This window comes from Oncorhynchus keta, unplaced genomic scaffold (assembly GCF_023373465.1).
Source record: "Oncorhynchus keta strain PuntledgeMale-10-30-2019 unplaced genomic scaffold, Oket_V2 Un_contig_26362_pilon_pilon, whole genome shotgun sequence".
Taxonomy (NCBI): domain Eukaryota; kingdom Metazoa; phylum Chordata; class Actinopteri; order Salmoniformes; family Salmonidae; genus Oncorhynchus; species Oncorhynchus keta.
Window position 1 is genome coordinate 18,847 of NW_026284928.1, and position 26,154 is coordinate 45,000.

The 26,154-nt window shown below is 47.1% G+C and overlaps 1 protein-coding gene across 1 annotated transcript in view; it reads right to left on the bottom strand.

The window, feature by feature from the left end:
* The window catches only part of LOC127922598 (centrosomal protein of 89 kDa-like), a 32,291-nt gene that overhangs the window by 4,122 nt on the left and 2,015 nt on the right, over positions 1 to 26,154 (bottom strand). Inside the window, exons 2-6 of the mRNA XM_052506430.1 lie at positions 20,617 to 20,723; positions 12,840 to 12,995; positions 12,109 to 12,319; positions 7,672 to 7,744; positions 5,272 to 5,315 (exon numbers count right to left, since the gene is read on the bottom strand). Of these exons, the coding sequence (XP_052362390.1) occupies positions 5,272 to 5,315; positions 7,672 to 7,744; positions 12,109 to 12,319; positions 12,840 to 12,995; positions 20,617 to 20,723 (591 nt within the window). The remainder of the gene's footprint in view (positions 1 to 5,271; positions 5,316 to 7,671; positions 7,745 to 12,108; positions 12,320 to 12,839; positions 12,996 to 20,616; positions 20,724 to 26,154) is intronic.

The following is a 26,154-nucleotide window of genomic DNA, read 5'->3' on the forward strand; positions in this document are numbered from 1 at the left end:
CTGAGTTGAGGCTGTCAGTGAAAAGCATCTCAGATATTGAGAAGATAATGTGTCTCAAGTATAATTTATAATGTTGAGAAAAGGGGAGGGGTGTGTGGCGAACCAGTCTCTCCACCGGCCTCCGCCCGTTCCACAACGGCCTCCGCCCCGTCTCTCTCCGCTACGGCCTCCGCCCCGTCTCTCTCCGCACGGCCTCCGCCCCGTCTCTCTCCCACGGCCTCCGCCCCGTCTCTCCACCGGCCTCCGGTCTCTCTCCACTGACGGCCTCCGCCCCGTCTCTCTCCACTACGGCCTCCGCCCCGTCTCTCTCCACTACGGCCTCCGCCCGTCTCTCTGACCAACGGCCTCCGCCCCGTCTCTATGACCAGGCCTCCGCCCCGTCTCTCTCCATATGGCCTCCGCCCCGTCTCTCCGATAGCGGCCTCCGCCCCGTCTCTCCATACGGCCTCCCGCCCCGTCTCTCTCCGTAACGGCCTCAGCCCCGTCTCTCTCCACAACGGCCTCCGCCCCGTCTCTCTCCACCAACCGGCCTCCGCCCCATCTCTCCCACTACGGCCTCCGCCCCGTCTCTCTCCAATACGGCCTCCGCCCCGTCTCTCTCCACAACAGCCTCCGCCCCGTCTCTCACAACGGCCTCCGCCCCGTCTCTCTCCACAACGGCCTCCGCCCCGTCTCTCTCCACAACGGCCTCCCGCCCCGTCTCTCTCCACAACGGCCTCCGCCCCGTCTCTCTCTCCACAACGGCCTCCGCCCCGTCTCTCTCCACAACGGCCTCCGCCCCGTCTCTCTCCGACTACGGCCTCCGCCCCGTCTCTCACAACGGCCTCCGCCCCGTCTCTCTCCACATACGGCCTCCGCCCCGTCTCTCTCCACCACGGCCTCCGCCCCGTCTCTCCCACAATGGCCTCCGCCCCGTCTCTCCCCCACCAGGATTACGGCCTCCGCCCCGTCTCTCTCACTGACCGGCCTCCGCCCCGTAATCTTCCACAACGGCCTCCGCCCCGTCTCTCTATAACCAGGCCTCCGCCCCGTCTCTCTCCACGAAAACCCGTTGCTACGGCCTCCGCCCCGTCTCTCTCCACTACGGCCTCCGCCCCGTCTCTCTCCAAAAGCCTCCGCCCCGTCTCTCTCCGCTACGGCCTCCGCCCCGTCTCTCTCCACAACGGCCTCCCGCCCCGTCTCCACACGGCCTCCCCCCTGTCTCTCTCCACTACGGCCTCCGCCCCGTCTCTCCACTCGGCCTCCGCCCCGTCTCTCTCCACAACGGCCTCCGCCCCGTCTCTCTCCACATCTACGGCCTCCGCCCCGTCTCTCTCCCACAGACGGCCTCCGCCCCGTCTCTCTACTACGGCCTCCGCCCCGTCTCTCTCCGATATTGACGGCCTCCGCCCCGTCTCTCTCCGCTACGGCCTCCGCCCCGTCTCTCTCCGGAACGGCCTCCGCCCCGTCTCTCTCCACTAACGGCCTCCGCCCCGTCTCTCTCCACACTGCCTCCGCCCCGCTCTCCGGACTCCGCCCGTCTCTCTCCCACTACGGCCTCCGCCCCGTCTCTCTCCACAACGGCCTCCGCCCCGTCTCTCTCCACTACGGCCTCCGCCCCGTCTCTCTCCACAACGGCCTCCGCCCCGTCTCTCTCCACGACGGCCTCCGCCCCGTCTCTCTCCACTACGGCCTCCGCCCCGTCTCTCTCCACTACGGCCTCCGCCCCGTCTCTCTCCACTACGGCCTCCGCCCCGTCTCTCTCCACTACGGCCTCCGCCCCGTCTCTCCACTACGGCCTCCGCCCCGTCTCTCTCCACAACGGCCTCCGCCCCGTCTCTCCACTACGGCCTCCGCCCCGTCTCTCTCCACTACGGCCTCCCGCCCCGTCTCTCTCCACAGGGGACGGCCTCCGCCCCGTCTCTCTCCACAACGGCCTCCGCCCCGTCTCTCCACAACGGCCTCCGCCCCGTCTCTCTCCACAACGGCCTCCGCCCCGTCTCTCTCCACAACGGCCTCCGCCCCGTCTCTCCACAACGGCCTCCGCCCCGTCTCTCTACGGCCTCCGCCCCGTCTCTCTCCACAACGGCCTCCGCCCCGTCTCTCTCCACAACGGCCTCCGCCCCGTCTCTCTCCACTACGGCCTCCGCCCCGTCTCTCCACTACGGCCTCCGCCCCGTCTCTCTCCACAACGGCCTCCGCCCCGTCTCTCTCCACAACGGCCTCCGCCCCGTCTCTCCACTACGGCCTCCGCCCCGTCTCTCTCCACAACGGCCTCCGCCCCGTCTCTCTCCACTACGGCCTCCGCCCCGTCTCTCCACTACGGCCTCCGCCCAGTCTCTCTCCACAACGGCCTCCGCCCCGTCTCTCTCCACTACGGCCTCCGCCCCGTCTCTCTCATCAACGGCCCCGTCTCTCTCATATTACCTCCACTAACCTCTACCCCCATCTATACATAGTCACTAGCTCTACCTACATATTACCTCAATTACCTCCACTAACCTCTACCCCCATATATACATAGTCACTAACTCTACCTACATATTACCTCCACTAACCTGTACCCCCATCTATACATAGTCACTAACTCTACCTACATATTACCTCCACTAACCTGTACCCCCATCTATACATAGTCACTAACTCTACCTGCATATTACCTCAATTACCTCCACTAACCTCTACCCCCATCTATACATAGTCACTAGCTCTACCTACATATTACCTCAATTACCTCCACTAACCTCTACCCCCATATATACATAGTCACTAACTCTACCTACATATTACCTCCACTAACCTGTACCCCCATCTATACATAGTCACTAACTCTACCTGCATATTACCTCAACTAACCTCTTCCCCCATCTATACATAGTCACTAACTCTACCTACATATTACCTCAATTACCTCCACTAACCTCTAAAGTAGTGCACTATATAGGGAATAGGGTGCCATAGGGCTCTGGTCTAAAGTAGTGCACTATGTAGGGAATAGGGTGCTATAGGGCTCTGGTCTAAAGTAGTGCACTATATAGGGTGCTATAGGGCTCTGGTCTAAAGTAGTGCACTATATAGGGTGCCATAGGGCTCTGGTCTAAAGTAGTGCACTATATAGGGAATAGGGTGCCATAGGGCTCTGGTCCAAAGTAGTGCACTATAGGGTGCCATAGGGCTCTGGTCTAAAGTAGTGCACTATGTAGGGAATAGTGTGCTATAGGGCTCTGGTCTAAAGTAGTGCACTATGTAGAAAGAATAGGTTGCTATAGGGCTCTGGTCTAAAGTAGTGCACTATGTAGGGAATAGGGTGCTATAGGGCTCTGGTCTAAAGTAGTGCACTATATAGGGAATAGGGTGGCATAGGGCTCAGGTCTAAAGTAGTGCACTATATAGGGAATAGGGTGCCATTCGGGACGCATTCCCAATTTCACCATCAGTCAGAATGTTAGCAAATATGACAAGGCTATTATAAACCTCCCCTTCCCCTGTCCAGACACCGCAGCAGGGGACGAAGAGAAGGAGGGAAAGAGAGAGAGAGGCAGAGAGAGAAAGAGGCAGAGAGAGAAAGAGGCAGAGAGAGAAAGAGGCAGAGAGAGGAAGAGAGGCAAATAGAGAAAGAGAGACAGAGAGAGAAAGAGGCAGAGAGAACGAGAGGCAGAGAGAGAACGAGAGGCAGAGAGAGAAAGAGGCAGAGAGAGAAAGAGGCAGAGAGAGAAAGAGGCAGAGAGAGAAAGAGGCAGAGAGAGAAAGAGGCAGAGAGAGAAAGAGCAGAGAGAACGAGAGGCAGAGAGAGAAAGAGAGGCATATAGAGTAAGAGGCAGAGAGAGAAAGAGGCAGAGAGAGAAAGAGGCAGAGAGAGAAGAGAGGCAGAGAGAGAACGAGAGGCAGAGAGAGAAAGAGGCAGAGAGAGAAAGAGGCAGAGAGAGAAAGAGGCAGAGAGAGAAAGAGAGGCAGAGAGAGAGAAAGAGAGGCAGAGAGAGAAAGAGAGGGAGAGAGAGAAAGAGGCAGAGAGAGAAAGAGGCAGAGAGAGAAAGAGGCAGAGAGAGAAAGAGGCAGAGAGAGAAAGAGGCAGAGAGAAAGAGGCAGAGAGAGAACGAGAGGCAGAGAGAGAAAGAGGCAGAGAGAAAGAGGCAGAGAGAGAAAAAGAGGCAGAGAGAGAAAGAGGGGCAGAGAGAGAGAGAGAGAGGCAGAGAGAGAAAGAGAGGCAGAGAGAGAGAAGAGAGAGGCAGAGAGAGAGAACGAGAGGCAGAGAGAGAAAGAGAGGCAGATAGAAGAGAGAGAAAGAGAGGCAGAGAGAGAATGAGAGGCAGAGAGAGGCAGAGGCAGAGAGAGAGAGAAGAGGACAGAGAGAGAGAAGAGAGGCAGAGAGAGAGAGAAGAGAGGCAGAGAGAGAGAAAGAGAGGCAGAGAGAGAATTAGAGGCAGAGAGAGAAAGAGAGGCAGAGAGAGAACGAGAGGCAGAGAGAGAACGAGAGGCAGAGAGAGAACGAGAGGCAGAGAGAGAATGAGAGGCAGAGAGAGAATGAGAGGCAGAGAGAGAAAGAAGGCAGAGAGAAAGAGATAGAAGAGAGGCAGAGAGAGAGAAAGAGAGGCAGAGAGAAAGAGGCAGAGAGAGAAAGAGGCAGAGAGAAAGAGGCAGAGAGAAAGAGGCAGAGAGAGAACGAGAGGCAGAGAGAGAAAGAGATAAGACAAGGAACCAAACCCTATAACCTACTTTTGCTCAGTGTTTCTGGGTCCTTCAGTGTATCAGGGGAATGTGACGTATTTTACCCAGACAGTCAGTTCCTCAGACAAATGGACAGACTGACTCAGAGGATTTCTCCCAAATGGACACTAATTCCCTATATAGTGCATAACATTTGAGCATCGGGCCCTGGTCCAAAGTAGTGCACTACAGTATACAGGACAAAGGGTTTCATTCTAAAGTAGTGCACTATATAGGCAATAGGGTGCCATAGGGCAGACGTGGTCTCAATTAACTCATCACTAGAATATCCTCATCTTCGTCCCAAATGGAACACCAGTCCCTACATAGTGCACTACACTTAAGACCAGGCCTTACAAAGGGCTCTGGTCTTAAGTAGTGCACTATATAGGGAATAGGGTGCCAGAGGGCTCTGGTCTACAGTAGTGCACTATATAGGGAATAGGGCTCTGGTCAATAGTAGTACCACTATATAGGGAATAGGGCTCTGGTCTAAAGTAGTGCACTATATAGGGAATAATTTGGGATGCATACAATCTCAAGGAAAAAAATGACAGCAGAAAGATTTTGAAAAAATAAGTGTTTTACCTTCTGAACTGGTGTTGGAAACATCTGTTGACCCTCAGCTTCCTCTGGAAAACAGAGCTATATTAATTATGGAAACATCTGTTGAACCTCAGCTTCCTCTGGAATACAGAGCTATATTAATTATGGAAACATCTGTTGAACCTCAGCTTCCTCTGGAATACAGAGCTATATTAATTATGGAAACATCTGTTGAACCTCAGCTTCCTCTGGAATACAGAGCTATATTAATTATGGAAACATCTGTTGAACCTCAGCTTCCTCTGGAAAACAGAGCTATATTAATTATGGAAACATCTGTTGAACCTCAGCTTCCTCTGGAATACAGAGCTATATTAATTATGGAAACATCTGTTGAACCTCAGCTTCCTCTGGAAAACAGAGCTATATTAATTATGGAAACATCTGTTGAACCTCAGCTTCCTCTGGAAAACAGAGCTATATTAATTATGGAAACATCTGTTGAACCTCAGCTTCCTCTGGAATACAGAGCTATATTAATTATGGAAACATCTGTTGAACCTCAGCTTCCTCTGGAATACAGAGCTATATTAATTATGGAAACATCTGTTGAACCTCAGCTTCCTCTGGAATACAGAGCTATATTAATTATGGAAACATCTGTTGAACCTCAGCTTCCTCTGGAATACAGAGCTATATTAATTATGGAAACATCTGTTGAACCTCAGCTTCCTCTGGAATACAGAGCTATATTAATTATGGAAACATCTGTTGAACCTCAGCTTCCTCTGGAATACAGAGCTATATTAATTATGGAAACATCTGTTGAACCTCAGCTTCCTCTGGAATACAGAGCTATATTAATTATGGAAACATCTGTTGAACCTCAGCTTCCTCTGGAAAACAGAGCTATATTAATTATGGAAACATCTGTTGAACCTCAGCTTCCTCTGGAATACAGAGCTATATTAATTATGGAAACATCTGTTGAACCTCAGCTTCCTCTGGAAAACAGAGCTATATTAATTATGGAAACATCTGTTGAACCTCAGCTTCCTCTGGAATACAGAGCTATATTAATTATGGAAACATCTGATGAACCTCAGCTTCCTCTGGAATACAGAGCTATATTAATTATGGAAACATCTGTTGAACCTCAGCTTCCTCTGGAATACAGAGCTATATTAATTATGGAAACATCTGTTGAACCTCAGCTTCCTCTGGAAAACAGAGCTATATTAATTATGGAAACATCTGTTGAACCTCAGCTTCCTCTGGAAACAGAGCTATATTAATTATGGAAACATCTGTTGAACCTCAGCTTCCTCTGGAATACAGAGCTATATTAATTATGGAAACATCTGTTGAACCTCAGCTTCCTCTGGAATACAGAGCTATATTAATTATGGAAACATCTGTTGAACCTCAGCTTCCTCTGGAATACAGAGCTATATTAATTATGGAAAAATCTGTTGAACCTCAGCTTCCTCTGGAATACAGAGCTATATTAATTATGGAAACATCTGTTGAACCTCAGCTTCCTCTGGAATACAGAGCTATATTAATTATGGAAACATCTGTTGAACCTCAGCTTCCTCTGGAATACAGAGCTATATTAATTATGGAAACATCTGTTGAACCTCAGCTTCCTCTGGAAAACAGAGCTATATTAATTATGGAAACATCTGTTGAACCTCAGCTTCCTCTGGAATACAGAGCTATATTAATTATGGAAACATCTGTTGAACCTCAGCTTCCTCTGGAAAACAGAGCTATATTAATTATGGAAACATCTGTTGAACCTCAGCTTCCTCTGGAAAACAGAGCTATATTAATTATGGAAACATCTGTTGAACCTCAGCTTCCTCTGGAATACAGAGCTATATTAATTATGGAAACATCTGTTGAACCTCAGCTTCCTCTGGAAAACAGAGCTATATTAATTATGGAAACATCTGTTGAACCTCAGCTTCCTCTGGAAAACAGAGCTATATTAATTATGGAAACATCTGTTGAACCTCAGCTTCCTCTGGAAAACAGAGCTATATTAATTATGGAAACATCTGTTGAACCTCAGCTTCCTCTGGAAAACAGAGCTATATTAATTATGGAAACATCTGTTGAACCTCAGCTTCCTCTGGAAAACAGAGCTATATTAATTATGGAAACATCTGTTGAACCTCAGCTTCCTCTGGAATACAGAGCTATATTAATTATGGAAACATCTGTTGAACCTCAGCTTCCTCTGGAAAACAGAGCTATATTAATTATGGAAACATCTGTTGAACCTCAGCTTCCTCTGGAATACATCTGTTGTTATTCTGTTATTTTATATTTTATAATCTGAATAGTGAGTGCAGACAGTGTGTTTGGTGTGTGTGTGTGGGGGGGACCAACCTGGGGGTAGAGGGGGGGCAACCTGGGGGTAGAGGGGGGACCAACCTGGGGGTAGGGGGGACACTATGTCGAAGGCAGAGTCATCAGTCTCCTCTCTGCCCTCTGACAGAACATCACTCTGGAAAACAGAGACAAGGATTTAACACAACACACACAGCTGGAGAGTTTAAAGAGAAGACAGTTGAATTGCCATTCAGGGTTTAAAGAGAAGACAGTTGAATTGCCATTCAGAGTTTACAGAGAAGACAGTTGAATTGCCATTCAGAGTTTAAAGAGAAGACAGTTGAATTGCCATTCAGAGTTTACAGAGAAGACAGTTGAATTGCCATTCAGTTTAGAGAGAAGACAGTTGAATTGCCATTCAGAGAAGACAGTTGAATTGCCATTCAGAGAAGACAGTTGAATTGCCATTGAGAGAAGACAGTTGAATTGCCATTCAGAGAAGACAGTTGAATTGCCATTCAGAGTTTAAGGAGAAGACAGTTGAATTGCCATTGAGAGTTTAAAGAGAAGACAGTTGAATTGCCATTCAGAGTTTAAAGAAGACAGTTGAATTGCCATTGAGAGAAGACAGTTGAATTGCCATTCAGAGAAGACAGTTGAATTGCCATTGAGAAGACAGTTGAATTGCCATTGAGAGAAGACAGTTGAATTGCCATTGAGAAGACAGTTGAATTGCCATTCAGAAGACAGTTGAATTGCCATTGAGAGAAGACAGTTGAATTGCCATTGAGAGAAGACAGTTGAATTGCCATTCAGAGAAGACAGTTGAATTGCCATTCAGAGAAGACAGTTGAATTGCCATTCAGAAGACAGTTGAATTGCCATTCAGAAGACAGTTGAATAGCCATTCAGAGTTTAAGAGAAGACAGTTGAATTGCCATTCAGAGTTTAAGAGAAGACAGTTGAATTGCCATTCAGAGTTTAAAGAGAAGACAGTTGAATTGCCATTCAGAGTTTAAAGAGAAGACAGTTGAATAGCCATTCAGAGTTTAAAGAGAAGACAGTTGAATAGCCATTCAGAGTTTAAAGAGAAGACAGTTGAATTGCCATTCAGAGTTTAAAGAGAAGACAGTTGAATAGCCATTCAGAGTTTAAAGAAGACAGTTGAATTGCCATTCAGAGTTTACAGAGAAGACAGTTGAATTGCCATTCAGAGTTTAAGAGAAGACAGTTGAATTGCCATTCAGGGTTTAAGAGAAGACAGTTGAATTGCCATTCAGAGTTTAAAGAGAAGACAGTTGAATTGCCATTCAGGGTTTACAGAGAAGACAGTTGAATTGCCATTCAGAGAAGACAGTTTGCCATTCAGAAGACAGTTGAATTGCCATTCAGAAGACAGTTGAATTGCCATTCAGAGAAGACAGTTGAATTGCCATTCAGAGTTTAAGAGAAGACAGTTGAATTGCCATTCAGAGTTTACAGAGAAGACAGTTGAATTGCCATTCAGAAGACAGTTTGCCATTCAGAGAAGACAGTTGAATTGCCATTCAGAGTTTAAAGAGAAGACAGTTGAATTGCCATTCAGAGTTTAAGAGAAGACAGTTGAATAGCCATTCAGAGTTTAAGAGAAGACAGTTGAATTGCCATTCAGAGTTTAAAGAGAAGACAGTTGAATAGCCATTCAGAGTTTAAAGAGAAGACAGTTGAATTGCCATTCAGAGTTTAAAGAGAAGACAGTTGAATAGCCATTCAGAGTTTAAAGAGAAGACAGTTGAATTGCCATTCAGAGTTTAAAGAGAAGACAGTTGAATTGCCATTCAGAGTTTACAGAAGACAGTTGAATTGCCATTCAGAGTTTACAGAGAAGACAGTTGAATTGCCATTCAGAGTTTACAGAGAAGACAGTTGAATTGCCATTCAGGGTTTACAGAGAAGACAGTTGAATTGCCATTCAGAGTTTAAAGAGAAGACAGTTGAATTGCCATTCAGGGTTTACAGAGAAGACAGTTGAATTGCCATTCAGAGTTTACAGAGAAGACAGTTGAATTGCCATTCAGAGTTTAAGGAGAAGACAGTTGAATTGCCATTCAGAGTTTACAGAGAAGACAGTTGAATTGCCATTCAGAGAAGACAGTTGAATTGCCATTCAGAAGACAGTTGAATTGCCATTCAGAAGACAGTTGAATTGCCATTCAGAGAAGACAGTTGAATTGCCATTCAGAGTTTAAAGAGAAGACAGTTGAATTGCCATTCAGAGTTTAAGAGAAGACAGTTGAATTGCCATTCAGAGTTTACAGAGAAGACAGTTGAATTGCCATTCAGAGTTTAAAAGAAGACAGTTGAATTGCCATTCAGAGTTTAAAGAGAAGACAGTTGAATTGCCATTCAGAGTTTAAAGAGAAGACAGTTGAATTGCCATTCAGGGTTTAAAGAGAAGACAGTTGAATTGCCATTCAGGGTTTAAGAGAAGACAGTTGAATTGCCATTCAGAGTTTAAAGAGAAGACAGTTGAATTGCCATTCAGAGTTTAAAGAGAAGACAGTTGAATTGCCATTCAGAGTTTAAGAGAAGACAGTTGAATTGCCATTCAGAGCTGCTGTTACGGAGTATTCAACCCCCCTTGGCGCGTTCCTCTCAGACACTCTGTCCTGTCATGATGCTGTCACCTCCACCCCAGTCTGAAACCCTCTAAGCCCTTGGCTCGTTCCTCTCAGACAGAGGCATATCTTTTAACGAGTATCTTTAATTCAGAGCCTGTTATGGGGTTACGGGTTGGTTGGTCCTGAAAGGCTGCAGCAGCACTGTCAACGCCCCAACCGCCTACAGCGGCTTACGGAGTACTCAACCCCCTTGGCATTTTAACTATTTTGTTGCCTTTACAACCTGGAATTAAAATGGATTTTTCGGGGTTTTGTATCACTTGATTTACACAATATGCCTGAAGATGCAAAATATAGTTTATTGTGAAACAAACAAGACAGCCAAAAAAACTGAACTTGAGCGTGCATAAATATTAACCCCCACAAAGGCAATACTTTGTAGAGCCACTTTTTACAGCAATTACAGCTGCAAGTCTCCTGGGGTATGTCTCTATAAGCTTGGCACTTCCAGCCACTGGGATTGTTGCCGATTCCTCAAGACAAAACTGCTCCAGCTCCTTCAAGTTGGATGGGTTCCGCTGGTGTGCAGCAATTTTAAGTCAAATCACAGATTCTCAATTGGATTGAGGTCTGGGCTTTGATTAGGCCATTCCAAGATATTTAAATGTTTCTCCTTTAAACCAGTCGAGTGTTGCTTTAGCAGTATGCTTAGGGTCATTGTCCTGCTGGAAGGTGAACCTCTGTCCCAGTCTCAAATCTCTGGAAGACTGAAAACGTTTCCCTCAAGAATTTCCCTGTATTTAGCAACATCCATCATTCCTTCAATTCTGACCAGTTTCCCTGCCGATTAAAAACATCCCCACAGCATGATGCTGCCACCACCATGCTTCACTGTGATGAGAGGTTTTGGGTTTGCGCCAGACATAGTGTTTTCCTTGATGGAAAAAAAAGCTGAATTTGAGTCTCATCTGACCAGAGTACCTTCTTCCATATGTTTGGGGAGTCTCCCACAGTACCTTCTTCCATATGTTTGGGGAGTGGGGAGTCTCCCACAGTACCTTCTTCCATATGTTTGGGGAGTCTCCCACAGTACCTTCTTCCATATGTTTGGGGAGTCTCCCACGTGCCTTTTGGCGAACACCTTTAGTGTAGATGTGGCCTTGTGTTTTAGGTCATTGACCTGCTGAAAGGTGAATTCATCTCCCAGTGTCTGGTGGAAAGCAAACTGAACCAGGTTTTCCTCTAGGATTTTGCCTGTGCTTAGCTCCATTCCATTTTATTTTAATCCTGAAAAACTCCCCAGTCCTTAACCATGACAAGCATACCCATAACATGATGCAGCAACCACTATGCTTGAATATATGAGGAGTGGTACTCAGTAATGTGTTGTATGGGATTTGCCCCAAACACAACACTGTATTCAGGACAAACATTGTATTACTTTGCCACATGTTTTACAGTTTTACTACCTGTTATACAGGCCGGGTGTAGAGGTCAGGACCCAAACTCTTCCTACCTGTTTTAAAGGCCGGGTGTAGAGGTCATGACCCAAACTCTTCCTACCTGTTATACAGGCCGGGCGTAGAGGTCATGACCCAAACTCTTCCTACCTGTTATACAGGCCGGGCGTAGAGGTCATGACCCAAACTCTTCCTACCTGTTATACAGGCCGGGCGTAGAGGTCATGACCCAAACTCTTCCTACCTGTTTTACAGGCCGGGCGTAGAGGTCATGACCCAAACTCTTCCTACCTGTTTTACAGGCCGGGCGTAGAGGTCATGACCCAAACTCTTCCTACCTGTTTTACAGGCCGGGCGTAGAGGTCAGGACCCAAACTCTTCCTACCTGTTTTACAGGCCGGGCGTAGAGGTCATGACCCAAACTCTTCCTACCTGTTTTACAGGCCGGGTGTAGAGGTCATGACCCAAACTCTTCCTACCTGTTTTACAGGCCGGGCGTAGAGGTCATATCCGTCTCTGGTCGGACTTCTCCCCCGGCGATCCAGAGACTGGTAGACATGACCATCTTCATCTGACAGAACCGATCTCTCTAAGTCCTCCTCCTCCTCTTCATCATCATCATCATGGTCTTCAGAGAGCCTAGGAGAGGGCAAGCGAGGCCGGCCAGCCAACGATTCTGGCTCTCCGTCTCTAAATAAAGACATGAGAGAGAGATCACAGATCTACTCCTTTAGACTGGTATCACTGATTCACAGCTTTGGTCACTGAGGGCAGACTACTGTAAGTGACCTACTACAGATATAGGATCTTCATTTGATCAACATGTTGTTGCAGGATTTAAGGTTTAAAAACGTTGCTAATGTTTATAAATGTTCCACTTAAAAACATGTCAGATGTTATTTTGCCCTAATGAAAAATATATCAACCACCACAAAACATGTATATAATTATAATCCACATAATAATGAACATTTCCTGTTGCCGCAGGATTATTTTCCTGCTGTGAAAAACTGGGTCAAATTAAGATACGACATCTGTAGGTGGCACTGCAGGCTCTCTCTCAATTCATCTGTGCTCGACTCTTCCTCAAAAAGTATTGGAGAAGAAGGTCTGAGGGGCGGGACCTTGAGCCTTCTCCTCCAATACGTTTCAAACAAGACGCTAGGAGACAGGATGCAAGGAATTGCAGGAGAATTGATTGTCGGCCTACCGAGTGTAGAGCGCCGTGCTGGCGTAAGGCTGGAACGTGGTGTGTGTCTCTGAGCGTGAGCAGTCACTCTCGGAGAAGGATCTGGGGCGTGCAGGAGGGAGGGCGATGGTCCGGCCGGTCAACGACGACGACAAGATGGCGGCTGCCAAGGCAGACCTGTAGTACGGACAGAAAGGCGAGTTAAAGAGGAAGTGGAGACAAAAGTAGAAAACACACAGTCACTATGGATGAGGGTTCATTAAACACAGATGGATGAGGGTTCATTAAACAGATGGATGAGGGTTCATTAAACAGATGGATGAGGGTTCATTAAACACAGATGGATGAGGGTTCATTAAACAGATGGATGAGGGTTCATTAAACACAGATGGATGAGGGTTCATTAAACAGATGGATGAGGGTTCATTAAACACAGATGGATGAGGGTTCATTAAACACAGATGGATGAGGGTTCATTAAACAGATGGATGAGGGTTCATTAAACACAGATGGATGAGGGTTCATTAACACACAGATGGATGAGGGTTCATTAAACAGATGGATGAGGGTTCATTAAACAGATGGATGAGGGTTCATTAAACACAGATGGATGAGGGTTCATTAAACAGATGGATGAGGGTTCATTAAACACAGATGGATGAGGGTTCATTAAACAGATGGATGAGGGTTCATTAAACACAGATGGATGAGGGTTCATTAACACACAGATGGATGAGGGTTCATTAAACACAGATGGATGAGGGTTCATTAAACAGATGGATGAGGGTTCATTAAACACAGATGGATGAGGGTTCATTAAACAGATGGATGAGGGTTCATTAACACACAGATGGATGAGGGTTCATTAAACAGATGGATGAGGGTTCATTAAACACAGATGGATGAGGGTTCATTAAACAGATGGATGAGGGTTCATTAAACAGATGGATGAGGGTTCATTAAACAGATGGATGAGGGTTCATTAAACACAGATGGATGAGGGTTCATTAAGCACAGATAGATGAGGGTTCATTAAACACAGATGGATGAGGGTTCATTAAACACAGATGGATGAGGGTTCATTAAACACAGATGGATGAGGGTTCATTAAACAGATGGATGAGGGTTCATTAAACACAGATGGATGAGGGTTCATTAAACACAGATGGATGAGGGTTCATTAAACAGATGGATGAGGGTTCATTAACACACAGATGGATGAGGGTTCATTAAACACAGATGGATGAGGGTTCATTAAACACAGATGGATGAGGGTTCATTAAACACAGATGGATGAGGGTTCATTAAACACAGATGGATGAGGGTTCATTAAACACAGATGGATGAGGGTTCATTAAACACAGATGGATGAGGGTTCATTAAACACAGATGGATGAGGGTTCATTAAACAGATGGATGAGGGTTCATTAAACACAGATGGATGAGGGTTCATTAAACAGATGGATGAGGGTTCATTAAACAGATGGATGAGGGTTCATTAAACACAGATGGATGAGGGTTCATTAAACAGATGGATGAGGGTTCATTAAACACAGATGGATGAGGGTTCATTAAACACAGATGGATGAGGGTTCATTAAACACAGATGGATGAGGGTTCATTAAACAGATGGATGAGGGTTCATTAAACACAGATGGATGAGGGTTCATTAAACACAGATGGATGAGGGTTCATTAAACACAGATGGATGAGGGTTCATTAAACACAGATGGATGAGGGTTCATTAAACACAGATGGATGAGGGTTCATTAAACACAGATGGATGAGGGTTCATTAAACACAGATGGATGAGGGTTCATTAAACACAGATGGATGAGGGTTCATTAAACACAGATGGATGAGGGTTCATTAAACACAGATGGATGAGGGTTCATTAAACACAGATGGATGAGGGTTCATTAAACACAGATGGATGAGGGTTCATTAAACACAGATGGATGAGGGTTCATTAAACAGATGGATGAGGGTTCATTAAACACAGATGGATGAGGGTTCATTAAACAGATGGATGAGGGTTCATTAAACTGATGGATGAGGGTTCATTAAACACAGATGGATGAGGGTTCATTAAACAGATGGATGAGGGTTCATTAAACAGATGGATGAGGGTTCATTAAACAGATGGATGAGGGTTCATTAAGCACAGATGGATGAGGGTTCATTAAGCACAGATGGATGAGGGTTCATTAAACAGATGGATGAGGGTTCATTAAGCACAGATGGATGATGGTTCATTAACACACAGATGGATGAGGGTTCATTAAACAGATGGATGAGGGTTCATTAAACACAGACGGATGAGGGTTCATTAACACACAGATGGATGAGGGTTCATTAACACACAGATGGATGAGGGTTCATTAAAACAGATGGATGAGGGTTCATTAAACACTGATGGATGAGGGTTCATTAAACAGATGGATGAGGGTTCATTAACACACAGATGGATGAGGGTTCATTAACACACAGATGGATGAGGGTTCATTAAACAGATGGATGAGGGTTCATTAACACACAGATGGATGAGGGTTCATTAAACACTGATGGATGAGGGTTCATTAAACAGATGGATGAGGGTTCATTAAGCACAAATGGATGAGGGTTCATTAAGCACAAATGGATGAGGGTTCATTAACACACAAATGGATGAGGGTTCATTAACACACAGATGGATGGGGGATCATTAAAACAGATGGATGAGGGTTCATTAACACACAAATGGATGAGGGTTCATTAAGCACAGATGGATGAGGGTTCATTAAAACAGATGGATGAGGGTTCATTAACACAGATGGATGAGGGTTCATTAAACACAGATGGATGAGGGTTCATTAAACACAGATGGATGAGGGTTCATTAAACACAGATGGATGAGGGTTCATTAACACACAGATGGATGAGGGTTCATTAACACAGATGGATGAGGGTTCATTAAACACTGACGGATGAGGGTTCATTAAACAGATGGATGAGGGTTCATTAACACACAGATGGATGAGGGTTCATTAAACACTGATGGATGAGGGTTCATTAAACAGATGGATGAGGGTTCATTAAGCACAAATGGATGAGGGTTCATTAAACAGATGGATGAGGGTTCATTAAGCACAGATGGATGAGGGTTCATTAAACACAGATGGATGAGGGTTCATTAAACAGATGGATGAGGGTTCATTAAGAAGATGGATGAGGGTTCATTAAGCACAGATGGATGAGGGTTCATTAAGCACAGATGGATGAGGGTTCATTAAAACAGATGGATGAGGGTTCATTAACACACAAATGGATGAGGGTTCATTAACACACAAATGGATGAGGGTTCATTAAACACAGATGGATGAGGGTTCATTAAACAGATGGATGAGGGTTCATTAAACAGATGGATGAGGGTTCATTAAACACAAATGGATGAGGGTTCATTAACACACAGATGGATGAGGGTTCATTAACACACAGATGGATGAGGGTTCATTAACACACAAATGGATGAGGGTTCATTAACACACAAATGGATGAGGGTTCATTAAAACAGATGGATGAGGGTTCATTAACACACAAATGGATGAGGGTTCATTAACACACAAATGGATGAGGGTTCATTAAAACAGATGGATGAGGGTTCATTAACACAGATGGATGAGGGTTCATTAAACACAGATGGATGAGGGTTCATTAAACACAGATGGATGAGGGTTCATTAAACACAGATGGATGAGGGTTCATTAAACAGATGGATGAGGGTTCATTAAACAGATGGATGAGGGTTCATTAAACAGATGGATGAGGGTTCATTAAGCACAGATGGATGAGGGTTCATTAAACAGATGGATGAGGGTTCATTAACACACAGATGGATGAGGGTTCATTAACACACAGATGGATGAGGGTTCATTAAACAGATGGATGAGGGTTCATTAAACACAGACGGATGAGGGTTCATTAACGCACAGATGGATGAGGGTTCATTAAGCACAGATGGATGAGGGTTCATTAAGCACAGATGGATGAGGGTTCATTAAGCACAGATGGATGAGGGTTCATTAACACACAGATGGATGAGGGTTCATTAACACACAGATGGATGAGGGTTCATTAACACACAGATGGATGAGGGTTCATTAACACACAGATGGATGAGGGTTCATTAAACAGATGGATGAGGGTTCATTAACACACAGATGGATGAGGGTTCATTAAACACTGACGGATGAGGGTTCATTAAACAGATGGATGAGGGTTCATTAAGCACAAATGGATGAGGGTTCATTAAACACAAATGGATGAGGGTTCATTAACACACAGATGGATGAGGGTTCATTAAACACAGATGGATGAGGGTTCATTAAACAGATGGATGAGGGTTCATTAAACACAGATGGATGAGGGTTCATTAACACACAGATGGATGAGGGTTCATTAAACACAGATGGATGAGGGTTCATTAAACAGATGGATGAGGGTTCATTAAACAGATGGATGAGGGTTATTTAAGCACAGATGGATGAGGGTTCATTAAGCACAGATGGATGAGGGTTCATTACACACAGATGGATGAGGGTTCATTAACACACAGATGGATGAGGGTTCATTAACACACAGATGGATGAGGGTTCATTAAGCACAGATGGATGAGGGTTCATTAAACACAGATGGATGAGGGTTCATAAACACACAGATGGATGAGGGTTCATTAAACACAGATGGATGAGGGTTCAATAAGCACAGATGGGAGTCAACAACAAAAACAAGTGGTACTTTGAAGTCCGTGACACTAAGGTTTTAACCCAGATGGGATGAGGTTTCCTGTAATTACAGGTTTTAACCCAGATGGGATGAGGTTACCTGTAATTACAGGTTTTAACCCAGATGGGCTGAGGTCACCTGTAATTACAGGTTTTAACCCAGATGGGCTGAGGTCACCTGTAATTACAGGTTTTAACCCAGAATGGATGAGGTTACCTGTAATAACAGATTATAACCCAGATGGGATGAGGTTAGCTGTAATTACAGGTTTTAACCGAGATGGGATGAGGTTACCTGTAATTACAGGTTTTAACCCAGATGGGATGAGGTTACCTGTAATTACAGGTTTTAACCCAGATGGGATGAGGTTTCCTGTAATTACAGGTTTTAACCCAGATGGGATGAGGTTTCCTGTAATTACAGGTTTTAACCCAGATGGGATGAGGTTACCTGTAATTACAGGTTTTAACCCAGATGGGCTGAGGTCACCTGTAATTACAGGTTTTAACCCAGATGGGCTGAGGTCACCTGTAATTACAGGTTTTAACCCAGATGGGCTGAGGTCACCTGTAATTACAGGTTTTAACCCAGATGGGATGAGGTTACCTGTAATTATAGGTTTTAACCCAGATGGGAGGTCATCTGTAATAACACATTTTAGCCCAGATGAGATGATGTCACCTGTAATTACAGGTTTTAGCCAAGATGGGATGAGGTCACCTGTAATTACAGGTTTTAGCCCAGATGGGAGGAGGTCACCTGTAATAACAGGTTTTAGCCCAGATGGGATGAGGTCACCTGTAATAACAGGTTTTAGCCCAGATGGGATGAGGTCACCTGTAATAACAGGTTTTAGCCCAGATGGGATGAGGTCACCTGTAATAACAGGTTTTAGGATAGATGGGATGAGGTCACCTGTAATAACAGGTTTTAGCCCAGATGGGATGATGTCACCTGTAATAACAGGTTTTAGGATAGATGGGATGATGTCACCTGTAATAAGAGGTTTTAGGACAGATGGGATGAGGTCACCTGAAATAACAGGTTTTAGCCCAGGTGAGATGATGTCACCTGTAATAAGAGGTTTTAGGACAGATGGGATTAGGTCACCTGTAATAAGAGGTTTTAGGATAGATGGGATGAGATCACCTGTAATAACAGATTTTAGCCCAGGTGAGATGATGTCACCTGTAATAAGAGGTTTTAGGACAGATGGGATGAGGTCACCTGAAATAACAGGTTTTAGCCCAGATGGGATGAGGTCACCTGTAATAAGAGGTTTTAGGATAGATGGGATGAGATCACCTGTAATAACAGATTTTAGCCCAGGTGAGATGATGTCACCTGTAATAAGAGGTTTTAGGACAGATGGGATGAGGTCACCTGAAATAACAGGTTTTAGCCCCTGGTGAGATGATGTCACCTGTAATAAGAGGTTTTAGGATAGATAAGTCAGAATTCACATAGTCACTCATACTTACATGTACAATAAGTCATCTGAGAGTCATGGCAATAAGGTTAGAAAGAAAAAGGATGACAGAAGAGGGTGGAAGGGTAGAGGAAAAAAGGAACGAGGAGACAAGGAACGAGGAGACAAGGAACGAGGAGACAAAGAACGAGAAGGGTAGAGGAGAGAAGGGAAGTGGATACAAGGAACGAGGAGACAAGGAACGAGAAGGGAAGAGGAGAGAAGGGAAGTGGAGACAAGGAACGAGGAGACAAGGAACGAGAAGGGAAGTGGCGACAAGGAACGAGGAGACAAGGAACGAGAAGGGAAGTGGCGACAAGGAACAAGGAGACAAGGAACGAGAAGGGAAGTGGAGACAAGGAACGAGGAGACAAGGAACGAGAAGGGTAGAGGAGAGAAGGGAAGTGGAGACAAGGAACGAGGGGACAAGGAACGAGGAGACAAGGAACGAGGAGACAAGGAACGAGAGGGGTAGAGGAGAGAAGGGAAGTGGAGACAAGGAACGAGGAGACAAGGAACGAGGAGACAAGGAATGAGGAGACAAGGAACCAGAAGGGAAGTGGAGACAAGGAACGAGGAGACAAGGAACCAGAAGGGAAGTGGAGACAAGGAACGAGGAGACAAGGAACGAGGAGACAAGGAACGAGGAGACAAGGAACCAGAAGGGAAGTGGAGACAAGGAACGAGGAGACAAGGAACGAGTAGACAAGGAACCAGAAGGGAAGTGGAGACAAGGAACGAGGAGACAAGGAACGAGGAGACAAGGAATGAGGAGACAAGGAACGAGGAGACAAGGAACCAGAAGGGAAGTGGAGACAAGGAACGAGGAAACAAGGAACGAGTAGACAAGGAACGAGGAGACAAGGAACCAGAAGGGAAGTGGAGACAAGGAACGAGGAGACAAGGAACGAGGAGACAAGGATCCAGAAGGGACGAGGAGACAAGGAACGAGGAGACAAGGAACCAGAAGGGAAGTGGAGACAAGGAACGAGGAGACAAGGAACGAGGAGACAAGGAACGAGGAGACAAGGAACCAGAAGGGAGGTGGAGACAAGGAACGTGGAGACAAGTAACGAGGAGACAAGGAACCAGAAGGGAAGTGGAGACAAGGAACGAGGAGACAAGTAACGAGGAGACAAGGAACGAGGAGACAAGGAACCAGAAGGGAAGTGGAGACAAGGAACGAGGAGACAAGGAACGAGGAGACAAGGAACCAGAAGGGAAGTGGAGACAAGGAACGAGGAGACAAGGAACGAGGAGACAAGGAATGAGGAGACAAGGAACGAGGAGACAAGGAACCAGAAGGGAAGTGGAGACAAGGAACGAGGAAACAAGGAACGAGTAGACAAGGAACGAGGAGACAAGGAACGAGGAGACAAGGAACGAGAAGGGAAGAGGAGAGAAAGACGTCAGACAGAGTTGAGGATGCATTCCAAATGACACCCTATTCCCTACATAAACACAATATCCTACGGGCCCTGGTGAAAAGGTGTGCATTCTATATAGGGTACAGGATGCCATTTGGGATGCAGATCCGTTTGTGAGGTGTATGTTCCATATAGGTACCTGGGTCTTTCTGGAGAGGGGTACGGGCTGCGAGGGGGAGGGGTACGGGGTACAGCAGGCCGGGGGGCGATGGTGGCTGTAGGGATCAAGCCGTGAGCTATGTGCCTCTAAATCAAAACAAACCTTATTAGGGGGAAGCGTTCACCACAACACAGGGAAGGTGAGGTGATGAGGTGTGAGTGATGAGGTGTGAGGTGGTGAGGTGATGAGGTGTGAGGTGATGAGGTGTGAGGTGATGAGGTGTGAGGTGATGAGGTGTGAGGTCATGAGGTGTGAGGAGATGAGGTGTGAGGTGATGAGGTGTGAGGAGATGAGGTGATGAGGTGTGAGGAGATGAGGTGTGAGGAGATGAGGTGTGAGGAGATGAGGTGTGAGGAGATGAGGAGATGAGGTGTGAGGAGATGAGGTGTGAGGAGATGAGGTGTGAGGAGATGAGGTGTGAGGAGATGAGGTGTGAGGAGATGAGGTGTGAGGTGATGAGGTGTGAGGTGATGAGGTGTGAGGTGATGAGGTGTGAGGTGATGAGGTGTGAGGTGATGAGGTGTGAGGAGATGAGGTGTGAGGTGATGAGGTGTGAGGTGATGAGGTGATGAGGTGTGAGGTGATGAGGTGTGAGGTGATGAGGTGTGAGGTGATGAGGTGAGGAGGGGTGAGGTGATGAGGTGTGAGGTGATGAGGTGTGAGGTGATGAGGTGTGAGGAGATGAGGTGTGAGGAGATGAGGTGTGAGGTGATGAGGTGTGAGGTGATGAGGTGTGGGGCGTGGAGGTGATGAGGTGTGAGGTGATGAGGTGTTAGGTGATGAGGTGTGAGGAGATGAGGTGTGAGGGGATGAGGTGTGAGGTGATGAGGTGTGAGGAGATGAGGTGTGAGGTGATGAGGTGTGAGGAGATGAGGTGTGAGGTGATGAGGTGATGAGGTGTGAGGTGATGAGGGATGAGGTGTGAGGTGATGAGGTGTGAGGTGATGAGGTGTGAGGTGATGAGGTGTGAGGTGTGAGTGTGAGGTGATGAGGTGTGAGGTGTGAGGTGATGAGGTGATGAGGTGATGAGGTGTGAGGTGTGAGGTGTGAGGTGATGAGGTGTGAGGTGATGAGGTGTGAGGAGATGAGGTGTGAGGAGATGAGGTGTGAGGAGATGAGGTGTGAGGTGATGAGGTGTGAGGTGATGAGGTGTGAGGAGATGAGGTGTGAGGTGATGAGGTGTGAGGAGATGAGGTGATGAGGTGTGAGGAGATGAGGTGTGAGGAGATGAGGTGTGAGGAGATGAGGTGTGAGGAGATGAGGAGATGAGGTGTGAGGAGATGAGGTGTGAGGAGATGAGGTGTGAGGAGATGAGGTGTGAGGAGATGAGGTGTGAGGTGATGAGGTGTGAGGTGATGAGGTGTGAGGAGATGAGGTGTGAGGTGATGAGGTGTGAGGTGATGAGGTGTGAGGTGATGAGGTGTGAGGAGATGAGGTGTGAGGTGATGAGGTGTGAGTGTGAGGTGATGAGCTGTGAGGTGATGAGGTGTGAGGTGATGAGGTGTGAGGTGATGAGGTGTGAGGAGATGAGGTGTGAGGAGATGAGGTGTGAGGTGATGAGGTGTGAGGTGATGAGGTGATGAGGTGTGAGGTGATGAGGTGTGAGGTGATGAGGTGTGAGGTGATGAGGTGTGAGGGGATGAGGTGTGAGGAGATGAGGTGTGAGGTGATGAGGTGTGAGGTGATGAGGTGTGAGGTGATGAGGTGTGAGGAGATGAGGTGTGAGGTGATGAGGTGTGAGGTGATGAGGTGATGAGGTGTGAGGTGATGAGGTGTGAGGTGATGAGGTGTGAGGAGATGAGGTGTGAGGAGATGAGGTGTGAGGTGATGAGGTGTGAGGTGATGAGGTGTGAAGTGATGAGGTGTGAGGTGATGAGGTGTGAGGTGATGAGGTGTGAGGAGATGAGGTGTGAGATGAGGTGTGAGGTGATGAGGTGTGAGGAGATGAGGTGTGAGGTGATGAGGTGTGAGGAGATGAGGTGATGAGGTGTGAGGTGATGAGGGATGAGGTGTGATGTGATGAGGTGTGAGGTGATGAGGTGTGAGGTGATGAGGTGTGAGGTGATGAGGAGATGAGGTGTGAGGTGATGAGGTGATGAGGTGTGAGGAGATGAGGTGATGAGGTGTGAGGAGATGAGGTGTGAGGTGATGAGGTGTGAGGTGATGAGGTGTGAGGTGATGAGGTGTGAGGAGATGAGGTGTGAGGAGATGAGGTGTGAGGTGATGAGGTGTGAGGTGATGAGGTGTGAGGTGATGAGTTGTGAGTGATGAGGTGTGAGGTGATGAGGTGTGAGGAGATGAGGTGTGAGGAGATGAGGTGTGAGGTGATGAGGTGTGAGGTGATGAGGTGTGAGGTGATGAGGTGTGAGGTGATGAGGTGATGAGGTGTGAGGAGATGAGGTGTGAGGTGATGAGGTGTGAGGAGATGATGTGTGAGGTGATGAGGTGATGAGGTGATGAGGTGTGAGGAGATGAGGTGTGAGGTGATGAGGTGTGAGGAGATGAGGTGTGAGGTGATGAGTGTGAGGAGATGATGTGTGAGGAGATGAGGTGATGAGGTGATGAGGTGATGAGGAGATGAGGTGATGAGGTGATGAGGTGTGAGGTGATGAGGTGTGAGGAGATGAGGTGTGAGGTGATGAGGTGTGAGGAGATGAGGTGTGAGGTGATGAGGAGATGAGGTGTGAGGTGATGAGGTGTGAGGTGATGAGGTGTGAGGAGATGAGGTGTGAGGAGATGAGGTGTGAGGAGATGAGGTGTGAGGTGATGAGGTGATGAGGTGATGAGGTGTGAGGAGATGAGGTGTGAGGTGATGAGGTGATGAGGTGATGAGGTGTGAGGAGATGTGAGGTGATGAGGTGATGAGGTGTGAGGAGATGAGGTGTGAGGTGATGAGGTGATGAGGTGTGAGGTGATGAGGTGTGAGTGTGAGGAGATGAGGTGTGAGGTGATGAGGAGATGAGGTGTGAGGTGATGAGGTGTGAGGTGATGAGGTGATGAGGTGATGAGTGTGAGGAGATGAGGTGTGAGGTGATGAGGTGATGAGGTGTGAGGAGATGAGGTGTGAGGTGATGAGGTGATGAGGTGTGAGGTGATGAGGTGTGAGGAGATGAGGTGTGAGGAGATGAGGTGTGAGGTGATGAGGTGATGAGGTGATGAGGTGTGAGGAGATGAGGTGTGAGGAGATGAGGTGATGAGGTGATGAGGTGATGAGGTGTGAGGAGATGAGGTGTGAGGAGATGAGGTGTGAGGAGATGAGGTGTGAGGAGATGAGGTGTGATGAGGTGTGAGGTGATGAGGTGTGAGGTGATGAGGTGTGAGGTGATGAGGTGTGAGGTGATGAGGTGTGAGGTGATGAGGAGATGAGGAGATGAGGTGTGAGGTGATGAGGTGTGAGGTGTGAGGTGTGAGGTGATGAGGTGATGAGGTGTGAGGAGATGAGGTGTGAGGTGTGAGGTGATGAGGTGATGAGGTGATGAGGTGTGAGGTGATGAGGTGTGAGGTGATGAGGTGATGAGGTGTGAGGTGATGAGGTGATGAGGTGTGAGGAGATGATGTTAACATGGAAGTTGATGGTTATGGAGTTGACGAGGAGGATCTTTGAGACAAGTAGACTGACCAAATGTTTACAGATATGGTGAACACAGCATCACTTCCTGTATAACACACACACACCCACGGACCACAGCATCACTTCCTGTATAACACACACACTCCCACGGACCACAGCATCACTTCCTGTATAACACACACACTCCCACGGACCACAGCATCACTTCCTGTATAACACACACACTCCCACGGACCACAGCATCACTTCCTGTATAACACACACACTCCCACGGACCACAGCATCACTTCCTGTATAACACACACACTCCCACGGACCACAGCATCACTTCCTGTATAACACACACACCCACACACACACGGACCACAGCATCACTTCCTGTATAACACACACACTCCTCACGGACCACAGCATCACTTCCTGTATAACACACACACTCCCACGGACCACAGCATCACTTCCTGTATAACACACACACTCCCACGGACCACAGCATCACTTCCTGTATAACACACACTCCCACGGACCACAGCATCACTTCCTGTATAACACACACACTCCCACGGACCACAGCATCACTTCCTGTATAACACACACACTCCCACGGACCACAGCATCACTTCCTGTATAACACACACACACACTCCCACGGACCACAGCATCACTTCCTGTATAACACACACACACTCCCACAGACCACAGCATCACTTCCTGTATAACACACACACACCCACGGACCACAGCATCACTTCCTGTATAACACACACACACCCACGGACCACAGCATCACTTCCTGTATAACACACACACACCCACGGACCACAGCATCACTTCCTGTATAACACACACACACACACACACACGGACCACAGCATCACTTCCTGTATAACACACACACTCCCACGGACCACAGCATCACTTCCTGTATAACACACACACTCCCACGGACCACAGCATCACTTCCTGTATAACACACACACACACTCCCACGGACCACAGCATCACTTCCTGTATAACACACACACTCCCACGGACCACAGCATCACTTCCTGTATAACACACACACTCCCACGGACCACAGCATCACTTCCTGTATAACACACACACTCCCACGGACCACAGCATCACTTCCTGTATAACACACACACTCCCACGGACCACAGCATCACTTCCTGTATAACACACACACACCCACGGACCACAGCATCACTTCCTGTATAACACACACACTCCCACGGACCACAGCATCACTTCCTGTATAACACACACACACACACTCCCACGGACCACAGCATCACTTCCTGTATAACACACACACACTCCCACGGACCACAGCATCACTTCCTGTATAACACACACACACTCCCACGGACCACAGCATCACTTCCTGTATAACACACACACACACGGACCACAGCATCACTTCCTGTATAACACACACACTCCCACGGACCACAGCATCACTTCCTGTATAACACACACACACACACTCCCACGGACCACAGCATCACTTCCTGTATAACACACACACTCCCACGGACCACAGCATCACTTCCTGTATAACACACACACTCCCACGGACCACAGCATCACTTCCTGTATAACACACACACTCCTCACGGACCACAGCATCACTTCCTGTATAACACACACACACTCCCACGGACTACAGCATCACTTCCTGTATAACACCGGGACTACAAACAGCTTGAGTAAACTAACACACACACACCTAACAAAGGCACTTCTGAATCGCTTCATTCTTGACCATTGCTTTTCTGTCATATAGTGTTCAATGTAGAGGGAGAGCGAGGTAAGTTGAGCCATCTTTTACCTACAGAATCGCTCTGAGAAACGTTCCCCATCCAACCTGACAGAGCTTGAGAGGATCTGCAGACAGGAATGGGAGAAACTCACCAAATACAAGCTTGTAGCTTCATACCCAA